Source organism: Chelon labrosus, assembly GCF_963514085.1.
Source record: "Chelon labrosus genome assembly, chromosome: 17".
Classification (NCBI taxonomy): domain Eukaryota; kingdom Metazoa; phylum Chordata; class Actinopteri; order Mugiliformes; family Mugilidae; genus Chelon; species Chelon labrosus.
In genome coordinates, this window is record NC_140350.1 from 26,298,176 (window position 1) to 26,313,806 (window position 15,631).

Here is a 15,631-nt window from a genome sequence, read left to right on the forward strand (position 1 = left end):
TCCTCTACTTATACAAAAGTAAGTTATGGAGTTCCTCAGGGTTCTGTGCTAGGACCAATACTCTTCACGTTATACATGTTGCCATTAGGCAAGATTATTAGAAAACATGGCATAAACTTTCATTGCTATGCAGACGACACCCAGCTATATTTATCTATGAAACCAGATGAAACTAATCAGTTGGTTAAACTCCAAGCATGCCTTAAAGACATAAAGGCTTGGATGACCTGTAATTTCCTACTCTTAAACTCAGACAAAACAGAAGTTATTGTATTCGGTCCTAAGCATCTCAGAGATTCATTATCTAATCACATGGTGTCTTTGGATGGCATTACCTTGGCCTCCAGTACTACTGTAAAAAACCTTGGTGTTATATTTGATGAGGATATGTCCTTTAAATGTCACATAAAGCAAGTGACAAGGACTGCCTTCTTTCACCTGCGTAATATCGTCAAAATTAGGAACATCCTGTCTCAGAGTGATGCTGAAAAACTAGTTCATGCATTTGTGTCGTCCAGACTGGATTACTGTAATTCATTACTGTCTGGCTCCAAATAGCTCTTTAAAAAGCCTCCAGTTGATTCAAAATGCCGCAGCAAGAGCATTGACAGGAATTAGCAAGAGAGATCATATTACTCCAGTTTTAGCTTCTCTTCACTGGCTCCCTTTAAAGTCTAGAATAGAATTTTAAATCCTCCTCCTTACATACAAGGCCCTTAAAGGCCTAGCTCCATCGTATCTTAAAGACCTCATTGTACCATATCATCCCAGCAGATCACTTCGGTCTGAAAGTGCAGGCCTACTTGTGGTTCCTAGAATTTCAAAAAGTAGAATGGGAGGTAGAGCTTTCAGCTATCAGGCTCCTCTCCTGTGGAACCAGCTCCCAGTTTGGGTTCGGGAGGCAGACACTCTCTCTATTTTTAAGGTCAGGCTTAAGACTTTCCTTTTTGATCAGGCTTATAGTTAGGGCTGGACTAAACCATCCCTTAGTTATGCTGCTATAGGCCTAGGCTGCTGGGGGACGATGCACCAAACACATGTCCTCCTTCTTTCTTCTCTCTCCTCTCTCGCATCCTCCACTTTCTTTTCTCTGGCACAGAGCTCTTGCCCTCTAATTTCCTATATACTACTAGTCATACAATTCTGTGCTATTACTATGTAGAATGTTTACTGCTGTGTGTGTCCCACCCCCCTTCCCCCCCTTCCCCCCTCTTCTTGTGAGTATCTCTGGCCTGGAGTGGTGTGTTTCCCGTGGAGCTCTATACTACATCTGTTGTCGTGGTCTCATCAGCCTGCCCAGTCTTCATGGATTCCTGCAGTTATCCACTCCTACCTGAATGAACAATTCTCCAACCTGCCTATGATTCCTCTTACATTTTCAAACTGTCATGTAACATCATCAGTTTGTATCATAAGATTCCACATGTACACTTTAGTCAGATATGTGTATCTATGACAGATGTATGTTTATCTTGCTGTTCTCTTCTCTCTTTCTTCTGTCTGTACCCGGCTGGCCTTAGGCAGATGGGTCCCTCCATATGAGCTGGTTCTGGTTCTGGTTCTGGTTCTGCTCGAGGTTTCTTCCCGTTAAAAGGAGTTTTTCCTGCCATCGTCTCCTTCAGGCTGCTCTGGGGGTTTCAGGCCGGGTTTTTGTAAAGCGTCTTGAGACGATTTGTATTGTTATTGACGCTATATAAATAAAACTGAATTGAATTGAATTGAATTCATCAGTTTCTGTGATTGCTAACCGGCCTAGAAGAAGCAGTGATGGTTGATGTTCAAATCTTCCACAAACCGAACAGCAGTGGAGAAGAAAAGAAGTAGGAAACCCAACTGGACAGAGGAACAGTGTTTGCTTCTGGATCAACTGGTCAATGAGAAGAAAAGTGTTTAAAACGTAGATTTGGCTCCAAGTCATCATTGTTGCATTGTTGCATTTTTCCTGTTGCTAAATACCTCAGTGTTGTGATGACTTTCATTTCCGGTGATATTGTGATTGTAACAAGCTTGATTGTCTTTCAGTGTTTGGATAATATCTCTCCTTCCTCTTCTTTCAGACATTTCCTCCTCTGCTTAAGAAATTCCTAAGGCTCCTAAAAGTCCTCCTCCCTGCTCTGAACAGATCTCACAGTGTTTCCCACAGATTTGAAAGCAATGTGTGGTGGTCGGCCGTGGGGGGGGGGGGCACGTCTTCCACGGATGATCCAGACAGACGTGGTGTGCACGGAGGGGAGGGGCTGTCTGTGTGTGTGTGTGTGTGAGAGAGAGAGAGACGCGTGAGTGACTGCGGAAATGTGTCAAACTAGCCAGGACAACGAAAGACGTGCGTATTAAGCTACATGTGTGCGCCTGTGTTATAACGGCGCTTTTTGCCCCGTGCGCGCTGATGCGCTCATCTGTTGACATTTCCGAACACCTTCCTACAGTTGCTTAATAAAAGCGGGCTTTCCACACAAAAAAGTGCATGTGTCATTAGTATGAGAAAAAAACTTAGATTTTAACTGTGTCGGGCTGGGGTCGGGCTCGGACATAAATATCTTAATAATATAATAATATTTATTTCAAAAATCCTTGAGAAGATAATATACAGTTAATTAATGACCTTTCTGAAAGACCACAATATTCATGAGGTTTTCCAATCCGGTTTTAAATCTCTGCACAGCACCGAATCAGCTCTTTTAAGAGTTTTCAATGATATCTTTTTAGCCACTGACTCCGGTGACTGTGTCTTTCTTTTGCTTTTAGATTTAACTGCCGCATTCGATACAGTGGACCACAAAGTCCTGATCTCTCGCTTGGAGCAGTGGGTGGGCATCAGGGGCGTAGCATTGGAATGGATTAGGTCGTACTTGACGGACCGAACTTTTTGTGTCAGCCTTGGCAACTCTGTGTCCTCCTCTGCTCCTCTCTCATGTGGGGTTCCGCAGGGCTTGGTCCTAGGCCCACTTTTGTTCTCCTTGTATTTGCTCCCACTTGGTTCCATACTTAGGAAGCATGGGATCCACTACCATTGCTACGCAGATGACAGTCAAATCTATGTCCCCCTTAAAAAGAAGGATGCGTACTCAATCGCCACTCTAGTTAAGTGTCTTGACGACATTAAGGCCTGGATGGCTTTAAACTTTTTAAATTTTAATGAAAAGAAGACTGAAGTGATGGTTTTTGGCGGCACCTCTGGAACACCCCCCCCTGATCTGGGCTCTTTGGCCCAGTATACCAAACCAGTCATCACTAACCTAGGGGTTAAAGTGGATGCAGAACTCAAGTTTGACAGCCAGATCAGGGCAGTCGTCAAATCTAGTTTTTATCATTTGAGGCAGCTTGCTAAAATAAAGCCGATTCTCTCAAGTCAACAGTTTGAAGTTGTAATCCACGCCTTTGTCACCACTCAGCTGGATTACTGCAACGCCCTTTATGTGGGGGTAAATGCTTCCTCCATCGCCCGTCTCCAGATGGTCCAAAATGCGGCTGCACGTCTTTTAACCGGCACACGCAAGCACGAGCACATTACCCCCATTTTAGCCTCACTCCACTGGCTGCCCATACATTTTAGGATTCATTTTAAAATTCTTTTATTCGCTTTTAAGTCCCTGAATGGTCTTGCCCCACCGTACCTCTCTGAGCTTCTGCACCCTTACACACCTACTCGCTGTCTCAGGTCAGCTGATCAGCTGCTCCTGAGACAGCCTAAAACTAAGCGGAAGCTCAGAGGTGACCGTGCTTTTGCTGTTGCAGCTCCAAATTTATGGAATGATCTGCCCCAGCACATCAGACAGGCCTCCTCTCTGTCTGTTTTTAAATCCCTTGTTAAAACCCACCTTTTCTCCTTGGCCTTTGACACGTAGCAAGACATTGGACTCTATTTTACTTATTGTTTGGATTGTATGACTGTTATTTTTATTTATTTATTTTTCTTAATCTTCTATGTCTTTTCAGTGGTTTTACTTTCTTTCTCTGTACAGCACTTTGGTCAGCTGTGGTTGTTTTTTAAAGTGCTTAACAAATAAAATTGGATTGGATTGGATTGGATTAATGCCTGTCGGACACGGGTCGGGCTCGGACAGAAAAATGCGGCCCGATCCGCACTCTCGAGTGACAGAGAGACGAAGAGAGAGCAGGGAAAGGAAATGCAGCTGAACGAATACGCTGCGTGTTTTAAACAGCGTAAAAAAAGAATAACGAAACGCAATATGTGACGGTCGGTGTTGAATCTTTTATTTATTTATTTATTTATTTTGGTCGGTGTTGAATCTGTGGCGCACCGCGCACCGCCACAGATTCGTCTGTGTGGGAAACACTGTCTCACCTTAGGAGCTCTCTGAAGATTCTTTAGGAATACCTTTTATCTTTACCAGGATCTACTCTGAACTTTGAGAGGAAATTCTTAGAAAACATCATGATTCTAAGAATTTTCTTAGAATTTGGCCACTGGGAGCTACTCTTAGCGCTAAGAATCTTTAGGAATAGGGGCCCAGGGTTCCAGGTAACTGCAGTACTCTAATAATCTTTTGACACACTTTGAGGTCATCTGACCTTATCTGACCTTACTAGTGACTTAATAGTGGAAAGATAACTTTCATGATCTCCTGAACTCATCATGTCCTTGAGGAATGAGGCAGAGTCTGAGGAGTCTGATAAAGTCTTGTTCATACCAGGGGCGATTCTAGACCTAGAGCTTTGCTGGGGCACAGGCCCCCAACTCCCAATACATTAAAAAAATAAAATAAAAATAAAAAATTAAATGTGTGCGCAATATGAAATAAATGGCTAGCCTTCGGGTACAAGCTTCAAAATCATTATTGTCACTGTCATACTGTAGGCCAGGGATTCCCAAAGTGTGGTGCGCGCACCCCTGGGGGTGCGTGAACTGCCTCTAGGGGGTGCGCGAGATGAAAAATGCAATGGCGGAGAAGAAGTTATCTTCTTCTACTCACCGTATATGCGCAACTAACAGAGCCAGCTGCGCTGCACTTGAAAATCGTCAGATGGATCCTCATTTTTATATCTGTTCCTGAGCCTATGCTCTTTGTTATTTATGTTGTGGGTCTTGTGTAACTTTATTACAATTTAGTTAAAATTACTGGCGTTCTAATTTTATTTCCAAAACCGCTGTGTTATGATGACGTCGTTGTGTTAGCTCCACGGTCATTTACAGTTGCTGCAATTTTTGTTCAATTCGGCTGAAAATATTAGCCATATTTCCCCCAACTGATCTGCTTTCTGCCTCTGAGCCTGTCCTCATTCTCTTTGCTCTTAAAAGTGGAAGCTTGTGCGTAACTTTGTTTCATTATATTGTTATAAGAGCAGCGTGGCTCCTTTAAGGGGGTAGTACAGTGCGCATGTGCGACCGTAACGTGTGTGTGGGTGGTAGAGCGAGAGTAGAGCGAGTGCGCCGGTGAATGGAAGTAACAGCGAGACGGGTGCGTCAGCGCGGTTGGGATATAGAAGGGGGTGCGCGACCAAAAAAGTTTGGGAACCGCTGCTGTAGGCTATATTAAACCACTGGTAAAGATACAAGGATAGTGACAGGCTCGAGTCATGACTAAAGCAGGCACGGAGATGCGCTCATGAATGCCGTTTCCAGCGAGAGCAGCGCTAGAATTTTACTGGGGCACTGGAGACTTTTACTAAGGCACGTGCCCCAGTGAATAAGGTCTAGTAACGCCCCTGGTTCATACCTGTACAGGTCATTGAGGTCATTAAGAAGCTTCCCTGCAGCAAGGATCCAGGATGGATTAGATTCTCATTGAGATGCTTGTAGTGGAGATTCTCCTTTGTGAGGTAGAGAGTTGCTAAGTTTCCAAAGAACTTCAGACTCCAGCGTATGAATCAGATCTCTTTAATGACACGCAGCGTAAAGGGAAGGCAAAAGCGTTCTCTCCCGAACTGGTAAAAAGTTTGCACTTAAATACAGAAACAGGGAGGAAGTTACCTTCATTTGCAACTGTCAGGAAACAGATATCTTTACAAAACAATGATGGTTTGATGTTTGGGTGTATCCTGTCTTCCCATAGTGACCCTTTGATGTAAAACAGATGGGACAGCAAATGTTACTCATCTACATTTCTGTATGTTCTCATGATGCTAATGTGCCCCACCTGTGGTTCGCTGACACCTCAAGCACATGACATTTTTCCTTCCTCCTCTCTCATCCTGCTCATGTCCTTACATTTCTTTAATAACATACAAATAATGTAATTTCTTACATGCTGAAGGCTGTGGATATTGTTGGGATGTAGGTATCCCACTACTGACCTGCCTCTAGAACGTTTGTCTGTTTTAACCTTAAAGGTGCAGTAGGCAAGTTTTATAAAACTATCTTTCTGTCATATTTGCTGAAACTGACCCTATGTTCAAGTATAATTGCATAAAGCAGGTCATTTAAAAAAAAAATCGGCTCCCCTGGCCCCACCTAGAGCCTGTAGCGCGATTTGCAAGACATCCACCGCTCCACATCCAGATGCACCAATCACGTCCAGGGGTGTATCTAACAGAGTGTCAATCACTGCTCATGGACACGCATTTCATAGCGCCCTCCCCTCCCTCCACCACCTCGCACCACTTGTCCGTGGGCGTGTAGAAGGAGCCGGGACGTAATCCTCGTCTGAGGCCTGTGCCTCAGCTTCACTCTCAAACGTCTAACCACATCAACAGGTAGCGGTCATATATCTACCACATAGCAAACTGATAAATCTAAACTGTGGAATAAAACGCCACAATGAATGCTTCTAACTGTTATTGATAGCAAACATCACCGATGTAGGCTACTTTCAGAAACATCCTAACCTTGGTTTTGTCCTAAAGTTGATTATTGCTAAATATTTTGACCTAAAATTATTTAGCAATAACGAAGGGTATTATAAAAACTATTTTGTTGTTGTTACGTCGGTGTGTTCCATGCTAGTTTGTTTACTCGCTCTCTCTCGGTTCTCTGCTCGTGCACAGTATTCCAGGGCCAATATGCACGCGCTCTATCGTGCACAGCTCTCCCTTGTGGGGGGAGGGGCTTGGGAGACCGTTTTGGGCTTTAGCGGAAAGTGGGGAGGGACTGAGAAGTTGTCGATGTTCAAATTTTTTGGCTAAGTCCTGGATCTTCGCAATCCTGCCTACTGCACCTTTAACATCAGGAACTGTGCAGAACCACTAGCTCTGAAGAAGACGACTATGCTGCTCCAGCTCTTAGACTGATACTGGATCCAGCTTTGTAGAAAAGTGACAGATCTGATGTAGATAATGTTTAAATGGCTTTTTATGAATTAGTTTCTTTGTTAGAGTTCACGAACATTTTGAACGGCTGCCACTAGAGAGGTGGATTCATCCTCTGCTGTGATGACACGTCTCAAATATGTCAGCTGTGTTTGAACAACTACAGATAAGAAAGATTAGCCTTGAGACGATGTTAGTAGTTTTAGGGGCCATCCACACGGAAACGCAAAAATGCTGAAACGCATAAGTTTTTCATCGTTTTGTCCTTTCGTCCACACGTATCCTGTAAACGCATTGCCCTAAAACGCACTTTTCTGAAAAAGGGTCCCAGGGTGGAGAAATTCGCAAACGCACCTCTTGCGTTTCTGACAGACAGAAACGGAGAAAACGATGACGTCATGGCCACACCCCCGAGCAGCCTTCCACATCCCGCGAGACGTCTCGTAACAACATCAACAACAATGGCGGACTACATGCTAGTTTTCCTGCTGGAGAAGATATTGAGCCTATTAGGGTTACTATGGCAACATATCATGCTCCTGTGCCACCACGCTGAGCAAAAAAGGCGATTTGTAAACAGCGCTCAAGATTTGTGCGCATGCTCCGCCTCTTCCTCTCCGTTTTTGGTGAATTTCTGAAACAAACAGCGCCACCTATAGGCCTGGAATAGGAAGTAGCGTTTTTGGTCGCGCTGAAACGGGCCTGTGTGGACGCGGATATTTCTTGAAACGATGCCCTCGAAAACGGAGAGGAAAAAGACCGTTTTCGTACGTGTGGACGAGGCCTTAAACACTGATCTCTGATAGACTGCAGACCATCAGGAGTTCTGTTTCTGTTTGATTCTGATGATGGATGAATTACCTCAACATTATATTTATGTTAGCAACAAAGGACTGTGTTAACTGAGTTAGCATGTGTCATATGATCTTTGTCTTTTATTAAGCACACAAGAATTAAACTGTAATTTATCTGCAAAGAGATCAGGTTGTAATGGGCTGTCCAGTTGGAGGCTGGACAAGACTGAAGCACAAGGTGTTAAAGTCAAAGAGAGTTTATTAAAAACTCAGTAGGAAAGGTAAATCCTAATGCAAAAGTCCAACAAAAAACACTGGAAACTCCAGGGACGAGGAAAAAAACATAAAATAGATGCAAGAACAGGAAACTGGTTCTCTCAGGGAGGAACTGAGGAAAAAAAAGAGAAAACACAAAAACATGAGGTGTAACTCAAGTGTTGACACAGACCAAAACATGCAAAGTTATCCAGCACTCGAGAGAAGCCACAGCCAGCGTTTTAAAGAGAGTTGATTGGTGATTGGCTGCAGCTGGGTCAGGTGCTTCCACCAGTTACCTGCCCAGGTGAGACTAATGAGAGGAGGAGAGAACAAAGAAACAAGGGACCAGATGACAGGAGACACAGGTGGAAAGTTGGTAGAACACATGAGTCCTAATCAGATGAAGAAGGAGGTAGAGTATCAGGGTGGGCAGCAGTGAGGAGTTAATGGAACTATATATTTATGAACCTTTAATACACTTCTGAAGAGTTCTCCTTTGTCCGTCTTCCTCTACATGTCTCTGAGACGTCTTCATCATTGTGGACTTTTCCTTTTAAACCTCAGATAGTTTAATATGGTTCATGAATGTGTGACAGGAGGAGTCTGGACTGTAACAGCAGCCATCACATGATCAGAGGAGGAGACTAGAAGAAGAATATTAACCAGAGCTGATGAAAATGAAAGTATTCACCAGGAGGACGTCAACAGAGAAGAACTAACAGCCTGAAAATGATGAACGCTGACGACCAACTCGCTCTGTTCTGTAAGAACATTTACAGCTTTGATACTCATCTAATATTTAATAAATGTAAACTTCATACTAATACTTATACTAGTGTGAACTGATGAAGTCAAACCAGTGCTACAGCTCTTCATAGTTAACTATAGTGTCTGTGCTGTTCTACACTGTATGTGGTAGAGTTTCTCTTTGTTATTATAAATATATACATGACGTGTTCTGGTTTAGAAAACCAAGAAGACATAAATAATGTAGATGGATTTTATCATTTCTGAGTTCTGGTGGTAAAATAAAAACATCGACTGAGTTGGGGCGTTGTCACTGACTGGTGCTTCTGTGACAGGAAAGAGAAACTGTATCTCCAGATAATGAACAAACGTAGTGGAGATTTTGATAACAATTATCTTGATGTCAAAGGATCTTATGTTGTTATTCTAACTGAGACTGTGATTGTTTTAAAATGAGGATATATTAAAGCTTTCCTTAGGAGGTCGGAAATGTCAGATTTAATATTAGACTTTAATATTAGACTTTACCATTGCTACACATGTTAGCATCAGCTTTCTGAGTAAAGAAGTCATTTGGTGTCTCAGCTGGGAGTCCAGTGTAAAGTGCTTTGACTACAACCAAAGTAGATGCAGTAAGTCTGTTCAAAACAAGAATGTTCCATGACAGGACAGAGAGAAGTCCTTTCTATCTATGAAGAAAGAAGAAGCAGACATTATACATCACTCCTACCTGAATGAACAGTTCTCTAACCTGCCTATGGTTCCTCTTATCTTCTCTAACTGTCCTGTAACATCATCAGCTGTATGTTGTATTAGTTATTTTTTTATTATTTTTATTCTTCACACATCTTAGTGTTGTCATGGACAACGACAGATTGTACATATGTCTGACAGCTCAGTAAGAAAAAGAGTGAGAACTAGAAAGTGTAATAATAGTTTGTTAGTAGTAAAAAGATAATAATAAATAATAAATGGAAGCTCAGAAATACTTAAAATCTGCAGCTTGTTTCATCTCTCTGGACTCAACTCAGTATCTCTTACATTGTTCCAGATGCTGTGAGTGGTGTGATAATAGCTGTTGTTGTTGGTGGTGTTCTTCTTTTTGTTGGTCCCATCCTTGGCGCAGTATTCTGGAGACGGAGAGGTAAGATGCCCATTTCCCCTTTCACACATCTTGACATTAAACATTTTATTGATAAAGAAAAACAAGCAAAATACTTACAGGACAAGGACAAAACTGTGCAGAACACTGAACAAGATAAACTGCTAGTTGTGTGTGTTGTGTTGTGTGGGTGAGAGGAAAAAAAAAATTGCAATACCAGTAAACAAAGAGGGGAGGGGATGACAAGAAATCATTACTACCTAGATGTTTTGTAATGTTACAGGCAGGGCATGAAATTGGCACCCGCCCACCCGCCAAATGCGGGTAACTTTTGTGATTGGCGGGTGAAACTGTCAACCTACCTGCCACGTTGGCGGGTAGCCAATAAGGGGCCTGTCCACACAGAAACGCAGAAGTTTTTCATCGTTTTGTCCTTTCGTCCACACGTATCCTGTAAACGCATTGCCCTAAAACGCACTTTTCTGAAAACGGGTCCCAGGGTGGAGAAATTCGCAAACGCACCTCTTGCGTTTCTGACAGACAGAAACGGAGAAAACGATGACGTCATGGCCACACCCCGGAGCAGCCTTCCACATCCCGCGAGACGTCTCATAACAACATCAACAACAATGGCGGACTACATGCTAGTTTTCCTGCTGGAGACGATATTGAGCCTATTAGGGTTACTAGGGAAACATATCATGCTCCTGTGCCACCACGCTGAGCAAAAAAGGCGATTTGTAAACAGCGCTCAAGCTTTGTGCGCATGCTCCGCATCTTCCTCTCCGTTTTTGGTGAATTTCTGAAACTGAAACAGCGCCACCTATAGGCTTGGAATATGAAGTAGCGTTTTCGGTCGTGCTGAAACGGATCTGTGTGGACGCGGATATTTCTTGAAACGATGCCAAGTTGGTTAATAACCAGACAGCACTTTAATGTGTATTCTGTACAAGAACCATTTTTATGCATTTTCTGAGTCGTTCACCTTTATTTTAGGCACAAAAAAATTTTGGCTGGTAAAAAACTACTGTGGCAGGTGGATTTCAAATTTTGGCTGGTGGCCAAAAAAGTTAACTTCAGGCCCTGGTTACCATAACCATACAGTAATATTATTAGATTAAAATATATATTACATCATGTCTGTGAAGGTTCTCAGTCACCCAGGTCATAGTTTATCCAACAAAGGTTCAAAAAAGTCAACTGGACTTGTAGAGTTTTTAGAGAAGACGTTTCACCACTCATCCGAGTAGCTTCTTCAGTTCTAGGGGACTGGTGGGAAGTCTGAGGTTTCGGTATCTGTACACTCCTCACTGCACTGAACGGCGTACACCACATTACTCTGTTTTTGCCTGCGTGTTTTGTCTTTTGGGTGGACCAGTCTTTGCCTAAGTGTGTTTCCTGGTTTAAAATAAACTGGAAAATTCTCCTGAGTTTCTCGGACACTCCAGCCACGTAGGGGATGACGATATTTTTCCTTTTGTTGTTCTCCTCCTCTCTGTCCTTTTTGGGGTATCTTTTTGAGCCTTTTAGAAAGGCCCAGTTGGGATATCCACATGTTTAATGTGTTTTTGCTCCTTCTCCTTACCATCCAGTCTTGTGGGTACAGTCTCTGCTCTGTGCTGGAGCATTCTGATGACCCCTAGTTTGTGTTCCAGGGGGTGGGTGGAATCAAATAATGAGTGCTGATCAGTGTGGGTGGGTTTTCTATACACTTCAATGTTGAGGCTTCGGTCTTCTTCCACATGCACCAGACAGTCCAGGAAAGCCAGACTACCTCTGCTGATGTCCTCCTGAGTGAACCTGATGTTGCTGTCCACTGCATTGATGTGCTGTGTGAACGATTCCACTTCCTGCGTCTTTATTTTAACCCAAGATAATTCCCACCAGCTTACATCTAGGCTCCACAGTGAAAGGTCACAAAGCGGAACAGATTCTCCAGAAGGCTCAAACGCAGCTGCTCAATGAGACAGTGAGGCAAGTTCACTTCACCATCGACGCTCTCAAATCAGAAATCAAACAGTGTTTAGAAAAATTGACATCACTGCTACCTGAGAACATTCTGGAGGAAGTTTCCAAATTTGTGGAAAGAGCCCAAACTGCACAACACACAAGAGGTAAGGAACGGCAGAAACGTTAATTTCTGTTTTTACAATCACAGCACAACAGCCAACACAAGCCTGAGGAACTGACATGGAGGAGAAAGGATGACCACACCACACAGCTGGACATCCAGGAGAAGTGGGTCCATAACCTGTCAGACAGAGAGCTCACCCAGCCAGAAAAAGATGTTTTAGCCAGAGGCCTGAACTTTGCCATCACACCAGATCAGATTCCAGTGGTGGACCTCATCACTGCCATGGAATCAGCGATAAAGAACAACAAACTCACCAACACAGAAGCAGAACAACTGAGACTGAGGGTAACAGTAGCCCTTGCCAGTGCTAAAATGCCACCTTCCAACATCACCACCCATGAAAGGAAGGTGCTGGTGTCACTACAAAGAGACCAGGGGCCTCATGTACGAACGTTGCTTAAGTACAAAAACGTTACGCAAGTACTCGCTCACGTAAAAGTTCAGATGTATCAAGAGTGAAATGTCCGTGAATTTTGTACGTGGCTACGCCAACGACGTGGCTGGCGTAAGTAGGATTCTACAGATATCGATCCTTTGGCGACACTTAGAGGTGATGCTGGGAAACTGTCATCAATGTGAAAACTATTACTCCGACGGATCGGGACTGAGCCGGTCGACCCTGAATGAATGAATGAATGAATATTTTCAAAGATAAGAATATAAACAGTTTAGTATAGGGGTGTAATAGTGTTATATAAATTAAATAAAACAAGTGACAGAACCTTTATGTACTGAGACAGTCTTTGTTTGAAGAGGGAAGAGAATATGAAATAAAAAAAAAAACATATAAATAACAGAAGAAAAGAAAAAACGTAACAAAAATAACAACAAATGGCTCAGTCATTTATATGTGAGGGTCTTTGGGAACAACCGGGGCATGAGAGACACCTAAGCACATATTTTTGAGTTGTGACCAGTATGTATGAGTTGAGTCGATTTGCTTGTTTTTTTAATTCTATTTGTTTTTCCGTTGAGATGTGGTTGGATAATAGGAGGAGCCACTGAGATATTGTGATTTTTGTTCTTGGAACATGACAACTTGGACCTGTGTCGAGTGAGTTTCAGATTCAGATGTTTTTTAATGAAGTGTTGGGTTCTCTCTTCTTGATGCATCCCAGACTTCTGTCAGCTCAGTGGCTGCAACAGTTTGGACTGAAAACACATCAATGAAACTGACTGTTTTTTAAATGTGCAGAAACATTCTTTTCATTGAACGGTTCATTGTTCAGTGAGCTGCTGACTGAGACATGATGATGGTAACAGTTTGAATCTAGACTTTACAGCATCTCTAATGTCTCTGTGAATTTCTCCAACAGATGCTGAACTGAAAAGAGAGCTGAGGATTGTTCTACTTGGGAAAACTGGAGCTGGGAAGAGTGCAACAGGAAACACCATCTTAGGAAAGGAAGCTTTGAAATCTACAACATGTGCTTCTTCAGTCACTAAAGAGTGTCAGAAGGAAACACGAGTGTTTGATGGTCAGATAGTGGATGTGGTTGATACTCCAGGTCTGTATGACACCACATTATCTAAGGCTGACGTGATAGCAGAGCTCGGTAAATGCATCTCATTCTCTGCTCCTGGTCCTCATGTGTTCATGGTGGTGATTCAACCAATCAGATTCACAGAAGAGGAACAGAAAACAGTGAAACTCATCCAGAAGATCTTTGGAGAAGCAGCAGCTCGTTACACGATGGTCTTGTTCACCCATGGAGATGAGCTGAAGACAGACGGAGTCGCCATAGAAAAGTTCATCAGAGATAGTCAGCCTCTCTATGACTTCATCAGTCAGTGTGGAGGAAGATATCATGTCTTCAACAACAGAGATAAAAATCCATCTCAGATCAGAGAGCTGCTGACGAAGATCAGCTTAATGATTCAGATCAATGGAGGAAGTTGCTACACCAACGAGATGTTCAGAGCGGCTGAGAAAGCCATAGAAGAAGAGGAGAAAAAACTACTGAAGAAAAATACAAACATGAAGCCTGAAGAAGCAAGAACACGAGCAGAGAGAGACAACAGCTTTATTCAGGAGGTAGAAATATATTCTAGATCTGGAACAGCTGCTGGACATGTGGTAGGTCGACATGGAGCTGTAGTGGGAGCTGTACTGGGAGCTGCACTGGGAGGTGTAGTGGAAAGGTGGAGAGTGAAAATGAGGGAATGTGTGATTCAGTGATCTTCAGAGCTAACCATCCACACAGATCATTAAAGTAGTTTCAGAGATTAGGAGCATCATGATTTCACTAATCATTATTTGTTATTACTGGGGTTTTAGTTCCAACAATCATCTGGTCATGTGATCTCTGGAGTCATTAATGATAGAATATCATGTTTTAAATCAAGTTTGTTGTTCTGTTAAAGCTGATGATGGAGCAGTGACATATTTTACTGTTGATCTACTGTGATTCATGTATTCATATGTTCTTCATGTAACCTAATATCTAAACTCAAGTAATTAAAGATGCTTTAGAACCTCATCAGTGTCATGTCTTATTTGTCATTGATTAGAAGATGGATCATTGTGTTTGTGTACTCTAATAATCTTCTTTCTCTGACTATGTTCAGGGTTTAGTGACTGTTTCAGTGTACGACTGTATGCAGATTTATTAATCACAGGAATATGTCATCCAGCACAATACAGCACATTAACATTAGTACGTTTACACAGCTCCTCCAGATTTAACTGACAGACTACAGCAGGAGCACTCAACTCAGTTTTATAGAGGTCCAGTTAGAGAAAATGTCTTGAAGCAAAGGTTCAGAAGATCATAATGTCTAACTATTTAGTGTGAGATATATATTTAAGTAGCCTAGCAGCATGTAATCATTACCTGACTGTCAAATCAGATGAATTCAGTACAATTCAAAAACATTTTTAATATTTATTGTCATATAACATATCGAAAAAGCGTTTAAAAGAACTTGTAGAGTTTCTTGAGAAGACATTTCATCTGAGTAGCTTCTTCAGTTCTGGGACTGGTGGAAGTTTGACACATCAGAAACTTGCTCCTTGTGTAAACAACCAGAAACTGGTGCAGCTAATGTCCATTAATGGTTAGATACTTATGTAGTGCCTTTAGCCTGATCAGAAGAACACACTATGACACTAACATTCCCTCTAGGTTCAGAGAGCTGTTAATAGTTAGTCAAGTACAATACCATGAAGTTAACAGTTGACAGTTTATTGCCACAGATTAATATTTTTTGCAGTGCATGAAAATGAAAAATACAAAAAAAAAAATTAAAAAAAGAGCTCTTCAAAAAAAAAAAGGTTGAAAAATAATAAAATAAAAATAAAGAAGTTCAAAAGAAAATGTTCCTCCTTCTTTCTAGAAGGGCAGAGTTCAGTTCAGTTCTGTGTTTTATGTGTGTAATGTTCTGATCATG

At 42.3% G+C, this 15,631-nt stretch overlaps 1 protein-coding gene across 1 annotated transcript; it reads left to right on the forward strand.

Moving 5' to 3' along the window:
- Positions 1 to 3,155: 3,155 nt before the first annotated feature.
- LOC311502217 (GTPase IMAP family member 7-like) lies at positions 3,156 to 14,420 on the forward strand (the record flags this gene model as incomplete). Its single annotated transcript, XM_084564342.1, has 3 exons — positions 3,156 to 3,422; positions 12,266 to 12,545; positions 13,558 to 14,420. The coding sequence occupies 3 exons, from the start codon at positions 3,156 to 3,158 to the stop codon at positions 14,418 to 14,420; spliced, it is 1,410 nt and encodes a 469-aa protein (XP_084420468.1).
- Positions 14,421 to 15,631: the final 1,211 nt, after the last annotated feature.